This window comes from Coregonus clupeaformis, chromosome 30, assembly GCF_020615455.1.
Source record: "Coregonus clupeaformis isolate EN_2021a chromosome 30, ASM2061545v1, whole genome shotgun sequence".
NCBI lineage: Eukaryota > Metazoa > Chordata > Actinopteri > Salmoniformes > Salmonidae > Coregonus > Coregonus clupeaformis.
Window position 1 is genome coordinate 16,704,706 of NC_059221.1, and position 15,601 is coordinate 16,720,306.

The window sequence follows — 15,601 nt, forward strand, 5'->3', positions numbered from 1 at the left end:
ATCCCCAGCATCATTCAGATTGAGAAAACATTCCAGTTAGTCAATGGGTCTCATTAGCATGCAAGGTGCATCTGCTGAGTGCCTTTCACCCAACTGTTGTAGAAATGGAAACTGCTGTACTACAGGTTAATTTCCTGTAACTTGGTTACGCTACTATGTGCTTGTGTTGTGAAAAACATGAACACACATTGAAAAGCTAGTTGGATTCAGCTATTCAAACACAACAGAGGCATGGCAGAGCCGAATATCCATATTTGCTCCGTGCTATGCCTCACACTCTGACTGAGTGACAGGCGTTTTGCTGAGTGATGACATTGCTAACACAGACTGGAATATGTTCCGGGATTCATCCGATGGCATTGAGGAGTATATCACCTCAGTCACCGGCTTCATCAATAAGTGCATTGACGATGTCATCTCCACAGTGACCGTACGTACATATCCCAACCAGAAGCCACCATAGTCCCTGTGCCCAAGAAAGCGAAGGTAACCTGCCTAAATGACTACCGCCCCGTAGCACTCACGTCGGTAGCCATGAAGTGCTTTGAAAGGCTGGTCATGGCTCACATCAACACCATCATCCCAGAAACCCTAGACCCACTCCAATTTGCATACCGCCCCAACAGATCCACAGATAAAGCAATCTCAATTGCACTCCACACTGCCCTTTCCCACCTGGACAAAATGAACACCTATGTGAGAATGCTGTTCATTGACTACAGCTCAGCGTTCAACACCATAGTGCCCACAAAGCTCATCACTAAGCTAAGGACCCTGGGACTAAACACCTCCCTCTGCAACTGGATCCTGGACTTCCTGACAGGCCGCCCCCATGTGGTTGAGATGGAGACATAAATCCAACATATTTATTATTGACTTGAAGATTACATTTGAAATCAACCAAGGTTGAAACCCTAACATTAGGCCTATATGTATTGTCTATTTTTTTGTTGAACCCTGGGTTGAATTGAAACCTAACAGCTGTTGATGACTTTACAAATGCTATATAGGCCTAAATAGTATCACTGATGATATGACATACTACAGTATGGTAACATTTAATTTGCTCTTTTAAACCTACCCTTTCGACTGACTTCGATAACAACAGTGAATCTATTTAGTTATTAAGAGATCCATCAATAATCATTTTCAGGATAGCACATTGGTAGTATTCACTATTCACTGACAAATATCAAAGCTGAGCTGGGCTTGATTAAACAACAGTTGCCTGACTATCCAGACTCCGGCCAAACGCTACGCCGCACCCACATTTATACAGCGAACGACAGAGCACCGGAAGAATAAGTGGGAAGGCTTTCACAGTAGCCTATCTGCTGAGTGGGAGAGAAGCAGAGGAGAGGAGTTGCAAAAATACTTGGTTGTTTTAATACGAAAAGGATCGAAATGGTTCTTCTGCTTTTATGTATGCTCTCGGTGAGTAGCTTAGGCTACAAATTGCCTATATTGATGTTGTGTTTGGTTTCTTTTGACTTCATTTTACGTTTTTAACAAAGATTGCCAAATGCGTAAAAGCTCATTCAACACTTTCACTTTCGATGTCGTTTTGAAGCAACGTCCTCTACAAAAAATATGTCCGTTAAAGCTATAATGTCGCAATATTTAGTTATTTTTACTTGCTCTAATGTGACACATTTGCGCAACTGGCTTGTGAAATGTGGTTTATAGGCAATATTACAAATCCTCAAAAAGGGCTTTAGTTTTTGAGATACCCCAACCCGAGGTTTTCACGACTCTAATTTCTCCAATTTATTAAATGGATGGTCATGAAAAATTATTTGACTGCAAAAGTGGTTAAATTGATAGATATTATGACATACCCCCTAAACTCAAAACGTACAGAATAATGCCTGGCTGGAGGGGGATGGGCGACATAAGCTCATGTAACCATAGCTGCGGGAAGTATGGGTGTTGAGGGTGCTGCAGCGCCCCCTGAAAAATCTGAATCAAATATTAATTACAAAAAAAAGATAAAAAAAAGTGAACACATTATTTTTTTCACAAAGGCGCTGGGCCTTTACTATTCATATCTTAATAATAGGTGGAAATATCAACTATGAAAATGAATGATGAATGTAAGCTTTACTTTTTGGTAGCTGACAAATACATGTTACACATGTTTTTTGATGTTGTGCCTATTGTAATCTAATCGGTTCTAAGGAAAACAAGTGGACTGAGACAGTGAAAACAGTCATTTCTTTTCAGTCAACTGTTCCTCTGTAGATTGTATATGTTCAGCCTCTAGCAATTATGTTAGATTTGACTCCAAATCAGAGGAGGCTGGTGGGAGGAGCTATAGGAGGACGGGCTCATTATAATGGCTGGAATGGAATTAATGGAACGGTATCAAACATATGGAAACCGTTCCATTTATTCCCTTCCAGCCATTACAATGAGCCTGTCCTCCTATAGCTCCTTCCACCAGCCTCCTCTGCTCCAAATCAAGGATAGTGTCCAAAATCCAAAATGGCTGCCACAATACCATTTAGATGGTGGTTTAATCACCTGTAGAGTGCAGTCGGAAAGTATTCAGACCCCTTTACTTTTTACACATTTTATGTTATAGCCTTATTCTAAAATGGATAAAATTGTTTTTTCCCCCCTCATCCATCTACACACAATACCCCATAATGACAAATCAAAAACAGGTTTTTAGAAAAGTTAGCAAATTTATAAAAATATAAAAAAACGGATATCACATTTACGTACAGTACCAGTCAAAAGTTTGGACACACGTACTCATTCAAGGGTTTTTCTTTATTTTTACTATTTTCTACATTGTAGAATAATAGTGAAGACATCAAAACATTGAAATAACACATATGGAATCATGTAGTAACCAAAAAAGTGTTAAACAAATCAAAATATTTTAGATTTTAGATTCTCCTGCAGCCCAATATGGCGACCAGAGTATGGGCGAGTGGGTGTATGGAATGCGAATCAGCTAATTGGGCAGATTTGTTACCACTCAAGACCATTTTGCGTGGCTGATTGGGTTGCACTACGAGTCGATAGTAGGACACCAGGATCAAGTTACAACCCGTGCATTTCTTGACAGATAGCTGAACTAGCCTATTGAGTTGTTTCGAATTTTGTCCTGGCAGCTGAATTGTTTGGAGATACAGTAGGTCCTGACAGCTGTAAAAAATATATTATAATAATCCCGGTCACGGAAAATGACAAAAAATACTTGTTTCAGAAGCATCCGTGATCACAAATCAAAACGTTACTTTGGACCAAGTTGCATTGAATAGATGTTATATTCTCAAACTTAACAGCAGTACCTGTATGATGTCCTTCCATTTACAGGTGATTTGAGCTCCATCAATTGTTATTATGGCAGCCATATTGGATTTTGGACGCCATATTGGATTTGGAGCAAAATCCAGGATGACCCTAAAAATAATCTGTGGTGGCCCCCTGACTATTGCAATTGTAACTGTATGTGTTTTTGTCAGGCAGGATCATACAACACTGAATGATAGCAAATATGACTTGGAAAGTTGTCTATTAATCAGTTCCCAAAAATTACATTCATCATAAATATTCATAGTTGATATTTCTATCTATTGTATCTGTGTTTACAGGTCTATATTTCCAAGATGGATTAAGATATCCTAATGTTGTTTGGTTGTGTGTGTAGGGCAGACAACTGACTACTTGTATTCCACATTTTAGCTATATCAGAGCTGCAATATTGGGTTACATGAGTTTATGTAACCCCCCCCCCCCCACTCCAGTCAGGCATTATTCTGCACTTTTTTTAGTTTAGGGTGTGTGTTACAATACAGTGGGGAAAAAAAGTATTTAGTCAGCCACCAATTGTGCATGTTCTCCCACTTAAAAAGACGAGAGGCCTGTAATTTTCATCATAGGTACACGTCAACTATGACAGACAAAATGAGAAAAGAAAAAAAACAGAAAATCACATTGTAGGATTTTTAATGAATTTATTTGCAAACTATGGTGGAAAATAAGTATTTGGTCAATAACAAAAGTTTCTCAATACTTTGTTATATACCCTTTGTTGGAAATGACACAGGTCAAATGTTTTCTGTAAGTCTGCACAAGGTTTTCACACACTGTTGCTGGTATTTTGGCCCATTCCTCCATGCAGATCTCCTCTAGAGCAGTGATGTTTTGGGGCTGTCGCTGGGCAACACAGACTTTCAACTCCCTCCAAAGATTTTCTATGGGGTTGAGATCTGGAGACTGGCTAGGCCACTCCAGGACCTTGAAATGCTTCTTACGAAGCCACTCCTTCGTTGCCCGGGCGGTGTGTTTGGGATCATTGTCATGCTGAAAGACCCAGCCACGTTTCATCTTCAATGCCCTTGCTGATGGAAGGAGGTTTTCACTCAAAATCTCACGATACATGGCCCCATTCATTCTTTCCTTTACACGGATCAGTCGTCCTGGTCCCTTTGCAGAAAAACAGCCCCAAAGCATGATGTTTCCCACCCCCATGCTTCACAGTAGGTATGGTGTTCTTTGGATGCAACTCAGCATTCTTTGTCCTCCAAACACGACTGAGTTGAGTTTTTACCAAAAAGTTATATTTTGGTTTCATCTGACCATATGACATTCTCCCAATCCTCTTCTGGATCATCCAAATGCACTCTAGCAAACTTCAGACGGGCCTGGACATGTACTGGCTTAAGCAGGGGGACACGTCTGGCACTGCAGGATTTGAGTCCCTGGCGGCGTAGTGTGTTACTGATGGTAGGCTTTGTTACTTTGGTCCCAGCTCTCTGCAGGTCATTCACTAGGTCCCCCGTGTGGTTCTGGGGTTTTTGCTCACCGTTATTGTGATCATTTTGACCCCACGGGGTGAGATCTTGCGTGGAGCCCCAAATCGAGGGAGATTATCAGTGGTCTTGTATGTCTTCCATTTCCTAATAATTGCTCCCACAGTTGATTTCTTCAAACCAAGCTGCTTACCTATTGCAGATTCAGTCTTCCCAGCCTGGTGCAAGTCTACAATTTTTTTTCTGGTGTCCTTTGACAGCTCTTTGGTCTTGGCCATAGTGGAGTTTGGAGTGTGACTGTTTGAGGTTGTGGACAGGTGTCTTTTATACTGATAACAAGTTCAAACAGGTGCCATTAATACAGGTAACGAGTGGAGGACAGAGGAGCCTCTTAAAGAAGAAGTTACAGGTCTGTGAGAGCCAGAAATCTTGCTTGTTTGTACGTGACCAAATACTTATTTTCCACCATAATTTGCAAATATATTCATTAAAAATCCTACAATGTGATTTTCTGGAGAAAAAAATTCTCAATTTGTCTGTCATAGTTGACGTGTACCTATGATGAAAATTACAGGCCTCTCTCATCTTTTTAAGTGGGAGAACTTGCACAATTGGTGGCTGACTAAATACTTTTTTCCCCCACTGTATCTATCAATTTAAACATTTTGCAGTAAACTATTTTTTCACAACCATCCATTTCATAAATGGGAGATGTGAAAAACATGCTTGTATTTGGTTCTACCTCGGGTAGGGTTATCTAAAAAATGTGGTGGCCTTGCCACAAGCCTATTAGACTAGAGCGTGAATTTAGGTACTTTCCACCCCTATCTTAGTGGTCGGTCTTGCGACAGTAGAGGTGAGAATAGATCATTGTATGGACTCTTTTTTTCGACCTTCTTTTTACAGGTTTTGTCCGTGGTTTCCTCATGTGATCCAGAAACACAGTATTTGAAGAATAGTGAGTGTTGCAATATGTGTGGGCCAGGTAAGGAAGAGACCATTCATTATTTGACGTATCTGTACTCCTATCAGCCTTTAGAAAAAACATTGAGTGAAACTGAGTCAATATACCCATAGGATCTACACTCAATATTCATAATCAGAAAACGTTATTATCTTAACAGGCACCAAGATGTTATCCAGCCATAGTGGTTGTCTTGATCCACATTGTATGCCATGCCAAGAGGGTGAATACCAGAATGCATTCACAGAGAAGACCCTCTGTAAACTGCAACCATACTGCGACCCAAGTGAGACTTTTGATGATCTTTATGTATTTGAAGACATAGTATGTGTCCGTAATCTGAGGCGTCATGCCCATAGAGTGCACAGGGGCAAGATTTGTCCTGTAAAAAAAATATTTAAAAATGAATTAGTTTTTTCTCTGTAATGTTACTATCCACTTAGCTATTTTATGAAGTTGGCTTTAGCTAGCCCAGTTAGGTTCCCAATCCCCCAAACTTATAACTAGCTACCAAGAAGCCATTTCAGACTATCAATCAAGTTAGAGTAGCTTTGCTATCTTAGCTGGCATGCCTGCTGGCAAGGTTGGTAGACTTTAGAAAAGCAAGCATGTACTGAATAAGACTCACAATCTTTTCAATCATTTACCCTGATTTTAGCAGAGCTGCAGAGAAGCATATTTAATTTATTTTTAAAAAGAACCACCAGTCAGGAGGATACAGACAGCTCAAGAGGTATGCTTAGATATGCAGAAAAATAGACATATTTATTACATAGAATTAATGATTATGGCTCTAGATTGCAGGACAAAGCTGTTTCAGGTGTTTGAAAAATGCCCCCCCTCCTGACCACCCCCCAGCCATCCTTGCTTACTTTGTGCCCCCTCAGATTATTGGGGTGCATGACGCCCCTGTCCGAAATGGCACCCTTTTGCCTATATATTGCATTACTGAAAGCCCTGGTCAAAAGTAGTGCACTAAGGATTAGCATGCCATTTCAGATGCATGTAGGACCTACTGTTTATCTGGCTTATCTTTTTGTAAAAACACAACACTTGTATCTCCTTCCTGCCACAGATAAAAACTTTGAGCACAGTACCAATAGGAACAAGACAAGCCTCAGCCCATGCAAATGTAAGACTGGATACCACTGTTCCAGTGAAGAGTGCCTGACATGTTTTCCACATACTAAATGCAGACCTGGAGAAGAGGTCATTTCCAAAGGTAGAAAACACGCACTTTCATGATGCTATCAGCAACGATTGAGTTCTAGACTAGTGTGCCTACTATGTATTCAAATATGGCTTTTAATTTTCTGTTTCTATTCTGTTGTATTCTATTAAATTGTTTCCGCTGCTAGAGTTAGGTCACTCTAACCGTATATTGTATATTTTCTCAGGTAACCCCATACATGACACAGTGTGTCAGGCCTGTCCTTTAAACATGTTCTCCAGTCACAGCTCTGCAGAGAGCATGTGCAAGCTATGGACAGTGTGAGTAGTTTGATCCTTGTACCATAAAACATTTGATGTGTATGTTATCATACTGTAAATGAAACAGCAGCCATCATACACATAATAATGTTGGTTTGTTTGATCCCAAATTATGTTTTCAGTTGTGAGTCTGGATTCAACACTAAAGCCCAAGGGACAGCCACCTCAGACACGGTCTGTGGTAAGTAATGTAAAGGGTCCACACGTTGAACGCAACACAAATTACACATATCACAACATTTCCATTCTGCTGTATTGAATTGGTGAACTATACAATGTATTCCTTTATTGTCAGTTGACCATCACTTCCTCACTGCTACATGGTAGGAGGGGACTGTTTATCTGGGTTTCGAAATCACAGCATAAACCGAAACTTGTGGTGGGACTGTGGGAGTGTTTTCTCAGTATTATAGTAGTCTGTAGTAGGGAGGCTAACAATAACCTGTAGTAGGGTGGCTAACAGTAGCCTGTAGTAGGGTGGCTAACAGTAGCCTGTAGTAGGGTGGCTAACAGTAGCCTGTAGTAGGGTGGCTAACAGTAGCCTGTAGTAGGGAGGCTAACAGTAGCCCGTAGTAGGGTGGCTAACAGTAGCCCGTAGTAGGGTGGCTAACAGTAGCCTGTAGTAGGGTGGCTAACAGTAGCCTGTAGTAGGGTGGCTAACAGTAGCCTGTAGTAGGGTGGCTAACAGTAGCCTGTAGTAGGGTGGCTAACAGTAGCCTGTAGTAGGGTGGCTAACAGTAGCCTGTAGTAGGGTGGCTAACAGTAGCCTGTAGTAGGGCGGCTAACAGTAGCCCGTAGTAGGGTGGCTAACAGTAGCCCGTAGTAGGGCGGCTAACAGTAGCCTGTAGTAGGGCGGCTAACAGTAGCCTGTAGTAGGGTGGCTAACAGTAGCCTGTAGTAGGGTGGCTAACAGTAGCCTGTAGTAGGGAGGCTAACAGTAGCCTGTAGTAGGGTGGCTAACAGTAGCCTGTAGTAGGGTGGCTAACAGTAGCCTGTAGTAGGGTGGCTAACAGTAGCCTGTAGTAGGGTGGCTAACAGTAGCCTGTAGTAGGGTGGCTAACAGTAGCCTGTGTAGTACGTCTGTCGACACTAGTCTAAGGGACACAGGCCGTAGGCTACGGTTGGTTGGTTAACAATAGTTGGTTGAATTGTTTGTCATGTTCTTTTGATTTACTTTACAGTGCCAGGATCCATTTCCTCTGGAGCAATAGCAGCAATTGTAATTGTCCTAGCTGCTTTGGTGGTTTTGGGCATTGTCGTGTGGAAATTTAAAGGTATTTAACACTAATGTATTATGTTATTTGAGTGATAACTTTACGTTGGAATCTTTGAGTAGCCATATTTTTATTTTGTTCTAGGTGAACTCGGAGAGGCCTTCAAGAAAGGAAATGTACGTTCTCTATATACCTTTTGTACCAGCCATGACAGTAATACTGCTATTCTGTTATATTTAGACACTAATTCACAGATGTATTGTGTCATTCACCGTAGGAATCCTGTATGGATTTTAATCTTAAGAGGGGAACTAAGAGGGCTACAGCAGATGGAAATGCAGAAGAGGGAAACGCGGAAGGACCTGAAGAGGGGATGGAACAACTTCAACCTATGATCCAAGTTGAGCCACCATCAACACAATCCCCACAATTACCATTTTCTCAAATACCAGAGGAGAGTGAAATCGGGTCTTATGCCGAAGCTAACGACATGACAGAAAATGGACATTTGGTGGCGCAGGAGGAGGGTAAAGCACACCATACTTCTGTTCCACAAGATTACTAGTGACTTTTGTATACGGCTTTAGATCACATGACCACCTGGCTTCACCTATTGCTTAACATGATAAACAACAGCCAGGTTGAGCATTAATACAGTAGCAGTGTGTTGGAAAATCACTGGGGAAGCCAAGACAGTAAAAAAGTCATATTACAACCTATGTTGTGATAATTGCGTTGTTTGCTCTATAACCCATTTGTTCATACACCACCATGATATACAGTAAGGCTGTGACAACAAAAAGACAAGTCACACAGTGGTGGAATAAATTCCATTGCACATACATTTGTTTAATCACAAAACCGGAGTGCAACATCTGTCCAATGAGGTCCACAATGAAAAAATTGCACATAACAAAGTTATGTATGTGCAATGTTAATGTTTTCGACAGTTTAGTAAACAACTACTGATTTAGAACCACGGAATTACCACAAGTCAGCACAAAGACAACAGGAGCACTGCCTCCTCTGTTCCAGCACCATTTCAACTTCAACATTTAAACATCATCAAATCAACAAGGCTATATATGCTTAGTTTAATACACTGAAAACAAACTTAAAGATACCAAAAACATTTTAGTCCAATCAATGTTGCTAAATATAATGTGGCTGTCCATGGTACCGATTTCTGTCTTGCTGTGTGTGTGTGTGCTTGCGCAAGTAAAAAAAAAAGTTAACTCACCCTAATTGTAGACTAGTTGAACGCCAAAGCCATCCTCCTCTCTTTCATGTTGGCAAAACGGTCTATGGCTTTGTCATACAGTACGCTTTTAGTTTTTATTTTCATAGGCTACCTAGCTAAAATGCTTGCTATCCTAACTTCTTCACATGGGCAACAATTATTAATATGGTTGAATATTCTGTACATTGTAAACTGTTGTAAATTTATTGGTTGCTGTATTCTGTTATTGAAGATGTTCATAAACACACTAGAGAATGCCTTTTTTATTATATCTTTCTGTTTTGTTGTTTTGTTTTTTATTCAAAATTATCATTTAAAATCAAGATAATTTTTGGTGTCACTTTCAATTTAAGTTACATTTATAAAGTATAGGTTATAATATTGTTGGAGCACACAGTACCTGGCCTTTTATCATACAATACTTTTACATTTTTGGGTCAGTAGCAGGTACTCAGATTTTCCACAAGGGGGAGGTAGTGCTTCACTAGATGGCGCTGACTAGAACCTTGAAATTTCAGCATCAGTCAGGGGGTGGACTTCACCCTCTGGTGGCTCCCAGTGGAGGAAAAAGTACCCTATTGTCATACTTGAGTAAAAGTATGATACCTTAATACAATATGACTCAAGTAAAAGTGAAGGTCACCCAGTAAAATACTACTTGAGTAAAAGTCTAAAAGTATTTGGTTTTAAATATACTTAAAAATCAAAAGTAAATGTAATTGCAAAAATATACTTAAAGTAAAAGTAAAAATATAGATCATTTCAAATGTCTTATATTTAGCAAACCAGATGGTACAATTTTCTTGTTTTTTTAAAATTTATCGATAGCCAGGGGCACACTCCAACACTCAGACATAATTTTCAAAAGAAGCATTTGTGTTTAGTGAGTCCACCAGATCAGAGGCAGTAGGGATGACCAGGGATGTTCTCTTGAGAAGTGTGTGAATGACAATTTTCCTGTCCTGCTAAGCATTCAAAATGTGGGTGTCAGGGAAAATGTATGGAGTAAAAAGTACATTGTTTTCTTTAAGAATGTAGTGAAGTGAAAGTTGTCAAAAAATATAAATAGTAAAGTACAGATACCCCCCAAATAATTGTTTTTATACTTTACACTACTGGTGGCTCTGTCATACTTTTGTGGAAATGTCATGATCTTGGGAGGGCAGAACAGAAGGGTACTCATAAATATACATATTAGCTTTACCTTTTTTGATGCTGTAAACAAGTTAATTCTGTCACAATTAAAACTATAAATTAAAATGTTCCATGTAGCTTGGGTATTTTAACAATTAAAAAAGATAACCAGCAATGTATTAGACTGTTTTAAAAGTATAGAGTGTGCTTGGATTAATCAATGCTGTACTTGTTTTAATGCAAAGAGATTTGAATTAAATATGTCAACTAGTTTGTGATAGATTGGGTCCTGTTTTGTCTCCGTTCTGAGGGATCACACCCTATATAGTCTATGATTATGATCCTTTGGGCCACCTGTAAAACGGGGGACCAATCAACCCTCTGTGTTTCCAGTGGACTGGATGTGTGTGTCTCGAGGTGGGATGAAGAAGGGGAGATGGTGCAAGATGGTGCATTTCAGGCCAATCACCCAGGTTTCCTCTTAGGGGTTTTCTCATTATCCCTGGATTAGTGGAGGTACAGCCCTTTACATGGAAACCTGGGTGATTGGCAAGGGAGAGGTCTTCTAGTCTTTCACCCCCCACTCATCTCCCCCTAACTGAATCTCACCCATCAGACCCTGTAGGTATGATCTCCAGTTGTCTGATTAAGTCAGTTTATCTCCTACACACACACAATCTCTCTCTCCATGTGGTTAGGAGATGCAGAACACTGAACTGGTTTTGGTTAGCAGGCCTACTCCCCATACTGGACACCTCAAGTTGAATTGTAGGATCAATCTGTTTATACTCATCTGCAGTTCTACTGTGTTCCATTTTTAAATGTTATTATTCAACTCCTGTCTAAATTTGGAAATCACCCCTATGCAGTTTCCTTGTTTGGTCTATGTTCCATCAAAGTGTGATTATCACCCTGCATGGCCCAACAATGAGATGACCAACTACTTTACTATTAATTAATTTAAATAATTTAAACTGATAAAAGGAATAATTCAGTCAGTGAACATCTCACCATGGGCCACGATTCATTTTCATCCTTGATTTACTCAACAACATTTATTCTGTATAAACTGGAGGATTGGGGTTTAGATAACGAATATTTAATTTGCATGTCAAGCAGATCTGTTAAATCTTTCCAAACAGTCAGGTATTAGGCAATATGCTTGGATAAAAATCGTAATAAACTACCAGAATAAGTTTGGAAAGCTAAATTTAAATGTTCGATTGTGGCCTTGCCAGACCTTGCCCAAAAAACAGTAAGAACTGGTGAATGATCAACACATGACAATTCCATTTCATATTTTGAGGGATTTTATTTTACCAAAATAAATGTTAATGATAAGACAAATGAAATTATAATGTACAGATTGTTAATCGTAAATACATATACACTTATGTACACAAAACATATCTCTTTAAGAGTCTTCGGTCTTACAAGAAGCCTAATAACATATAGGCCTGCCCAGCAAAAAAATAAGCCTGTTCCAATCCCTGGAGTTTGGCATTTTAAAGTGCAAAAGATGTAAACGTGTTTTTGGTCATTTAAAATTGTAAATGATTCGTTAAAGAATATCGTGAGCAGTATATCTGGGAATATACAGTCTGTTCCTTGATGCCCAATCTGACCAGAATTTGCCAACTTCTGTGCTCCTGGGATGACACGCATTGTCCTGGTGGGGCTTTTTCACCGTTTCCGAGGTCGCGGTTTCCGCCAAAGACCATATTTTGGGCTTTTGACACTCAACGTTGTCCTTACATCCTAGAGGAGATGGGGATGATGTGCGTTCCGTGTCACTCTTTTCGACAAAATTTTCCCCGTGAGCGCGCGTGCTGTCTCTATGGTCATCGCTTGATTGTTTCACCAGGCGTGCATCCACCAACTCTGGCGTTGAGTTGTCCACTCTATGTCCAATATCCTCCACCTTGTTATCGACGGTTTGAGGATCTATTTCTTCTTCATCATCCAAAGCGCTTTTCTGCAGAGAGCCATCACCCTCCTCCTCGTCGCTTTCGCCCTCCTCCTCGTCAGATTTCCCCTTGAACGCCCAGCTCACCCTATTCTCCTTCTTCAGTCGTCGCCTGGCGTTGGCAAACCAAGTTGACACCTGCGTGAGGCTCATCTTGGTTACGATGGCAAGCATGATCTTCTCGCCCTTCGTGGGATATGGGTTCTTGAGATGCTCATTCAACCAGGCCTTGAGCGCGCTGGTGCTTTCCCGCGTAGCCACCTTGGCGACTCTGCTTGGGTCATCGGTTGCGCCTGGTCGGTATTGCGGGTAGAACGGCCCTCCTCGGCCGAGAAGCGCTTGATAATACGGAGAGACCGTTTTCAGGTCGAAGGAGTTGTTCTGAAAACACAAGAGAGTTATTAAACACAACGTTTAAACTTCTGCGTAACCGGCCATACTGATTTGTCAAGTGCGTAATTACGCATGACATTTTATTGGCGAGAAATGCAAGCATCAAGCATAGTTATACGTTCTGTTTTATCTAATACTGAAATATTAGTCATTCAGATTACAACATTAACTGTACATGTAATGAATTATCCATTAGAAGCATAGGCTGTTCTCAAGTAACTTACGATGTGCGCAATGTGTCTGTAGTGTGGATATGGGATAAAGTTGTATCCCTGTAGTCCTGAATATGCCAAAGGGACCCCAGCCATAGCTGCAAGATGAGGGGCTTGTTGCTGTTGTACCCCGGGTGGACATCCCAAAGCCGGTATCTGATATCCAGGGGGCATGTTGACGTTTCTGTCAAAGAAGAAGTTGCCAAATCCAGTTTGTGATGCAGGCATCCTTACGTCCTGACTATCAGATTTTGAATGACAGTATGTGCACCCTCGCGAACTCTTAATATACCCCTGTGCAGTTATGGGCGTTCCTTAGCCGCGGCAACTGACGAGTTCAAAAGACTCGCTTTCACTCGGACCAAATCCCATCAAAGGAGAACTCCGCTGTTCCTTTTAACGGTTTCTTAAAGGCGCTAAATAGCCTACGTGATACTTATCTCGAACCAAGCATTTCTATGGTGAGAGACGAATAATTAAACTTCATTTGAAATTCACCATTTTGATTCTGATGCTGAGGATATAGATCTAGCTAACTATTTCTCATAATTGACTTACTATTTTTTGTCACAACATGATCGATAAACTTAATAATGGAACAATTCCGAACTATTCATTTATGGGTCACCTGAAATTAGCCAAAATTCCACCTTTTATTTCTCAGCTTTATCAACGCCCAATCAATCGTAATCATTTCACCTCTTTACTTATACCTACATTATAAAAAATCCAACAAAATTAAGTGTATTACAGGCAAAGAATAAACACATTTTCTAAAAAGAATGAAACTGTTTTAAACTCATAATTCATATTAAATAGACTGTTTTATGCATAACCTATATAACCTATCAAGTTTCCCATCGAATTTGATAAGAAAATTACGTGAATAAGATTAACACCAGGCAGACCTTAACGTAGCCTATCTTGTCTGACGATCAGACAGACCTCTGTTGGAAATTGACGTCTGAACATATAGCTGTGAATTGAATTAGCCAACTGAATTAGTCTAATGATGTTAACAGATTTTCAGGTTTTTTTCCATGACCATTGACTGAAACTGTCATGTATTTAATTAATTGTTATTTGGATTTGTCTGAGGTTTCATCTAATATTTCTCTCTTGAATTAAGCTATTGGTTTTTGTAGCTTATACTAAATGTCCCTCAACAACTGAAACGAAAAATGTAGGCTTTATGCTGATATTCCACAAGTCTATCTTAAGCTATTAAATTAATATAAAATCGGAAAACATCTCTCACATTTAGTTAGATACCAATTGACTTTATTTACTATTCCTAATGAACAAATGTAGGCTTATTCTTTGGGTGTGAATTGGTCAATGGGTTTACCTGCCTCAGAACATTTTTGTTAATTTATTGTGATTGAACCATAACAAACTACCCTTTACATGTCGGATAGTTTTGTTGTGGCTTCAGCATATCGTTTCAATGGGGCTAATTAAAAGCGGTTAAGTGAAACAGGTGTTGACTAATGTATATGATAATTATGAGATAACAAATGGTGATGCGGGAAGGTTGAGTGATTGTTGAAGATACGAGAAAAAGAATAATTCTTATTCCACTCTGCCCTTTTATGTTCTACAAAAGGACATTAGTTGAAGGATAAGTTTTTACAGCTTTTGAGCGCACTATAGGTATTTCTGGATAATTTCTAAAAGGGTGAATTGTTAAATATAAGTATTAACATATCAGTGAATAAAATGTTGCCATGTTTGCATAAAAGTGTAAATATATATATATATATATATATATATATATATATATATATATATATATATATAAAACAAAGTATAGCCTACATATCTTTATTGATTTATTTGTTAAAACAAATGTATCGAAATAATGTAATTGAAGTAAGATCCATTTATAACAGAAGACTAGCATCTGCTATTCATCTGTTATTAGCATAATTAATGTCCTACATTATCTTGATGTAAATGTTCACATTATGCTGAACATTGTGGTTATTCAAAAGGCCTATTCCACAGATTTTGTTATAAAAATGTTTGTTTCTTTCTGTCTGTGTGTGTTGTGCATTAGGTAGATGGAGAGAGATAAACAATGGGAAGAAATAGAGGGGAGAGGGGGTATTTGGGCAAAGTCCCTCGGGCCTAGAGCAAATTTGTACAACTGGTACAATGAGTTGACTGGAGAGTAAAAAGTCAGAGGCTTAGCTAATGCCATCAGTATGTCTCAAGACAC

General features: G+C 39.6%; 2 protein-coding genes across 2 annotated transcripts; one reads left to right on the top strand and one right to left on the bottom strand.

Annotated features, from left to right (window-relative positions):
- The first annotated feature begins 1,307 nt into the window (after positions 1-1,307).
- On the top strand, positions 1,308-9,465 carry cd40 (CD40 molecule, TNF receptor superfamily member 5). Its single transcript, XM_041856594.2, has 9 exons — positions 1,308-1,434; positions 5,673-5,751; positions 5,891-6,016; positions 6,806-6,952; positions 7,128-7,221; positions 7,344-7,402; positions 8,403-8,495; positions 8,580-8,611; positions 8,713-9,465. Exons 1-9 carry the CDS (start codon positions 1,405-1,407, stop codon positions 8,998-9,000), a joined length of 948 nt encoding a protein of 315 aa, XP_041712528.1. The 5' UTR covers positions 1,308-1,404; the 3' UTR covers positions 9,001-9,465.
- Positions 9,466-12,123: 2,658 nt separating this feature from the next.
- On the bottom strand, positions 12,124-13,623 carry irx7 (iroquois homeobox 7). Its single transcript, XM_041857967.1, has 2 exons — positions 13,393-13,623; positions 12,124-13,156 (listed from the first exon to the last, which is right to left on the bottom strand). The coding sequence occupies exons 1-2, from the start codon at positions 13,606-13,608 to the stop codon at positions 12,371-12,373; spliced, it is 1,002 nt and encodes a 333-aa protein (XP_041713901.1). The 5' UTR covers positions 13,609-13,623; the 3' UTR covers positions 12,124-12,370.
- Positions 13,624-15,601: the final 1,978 nt, after the last annotated feature.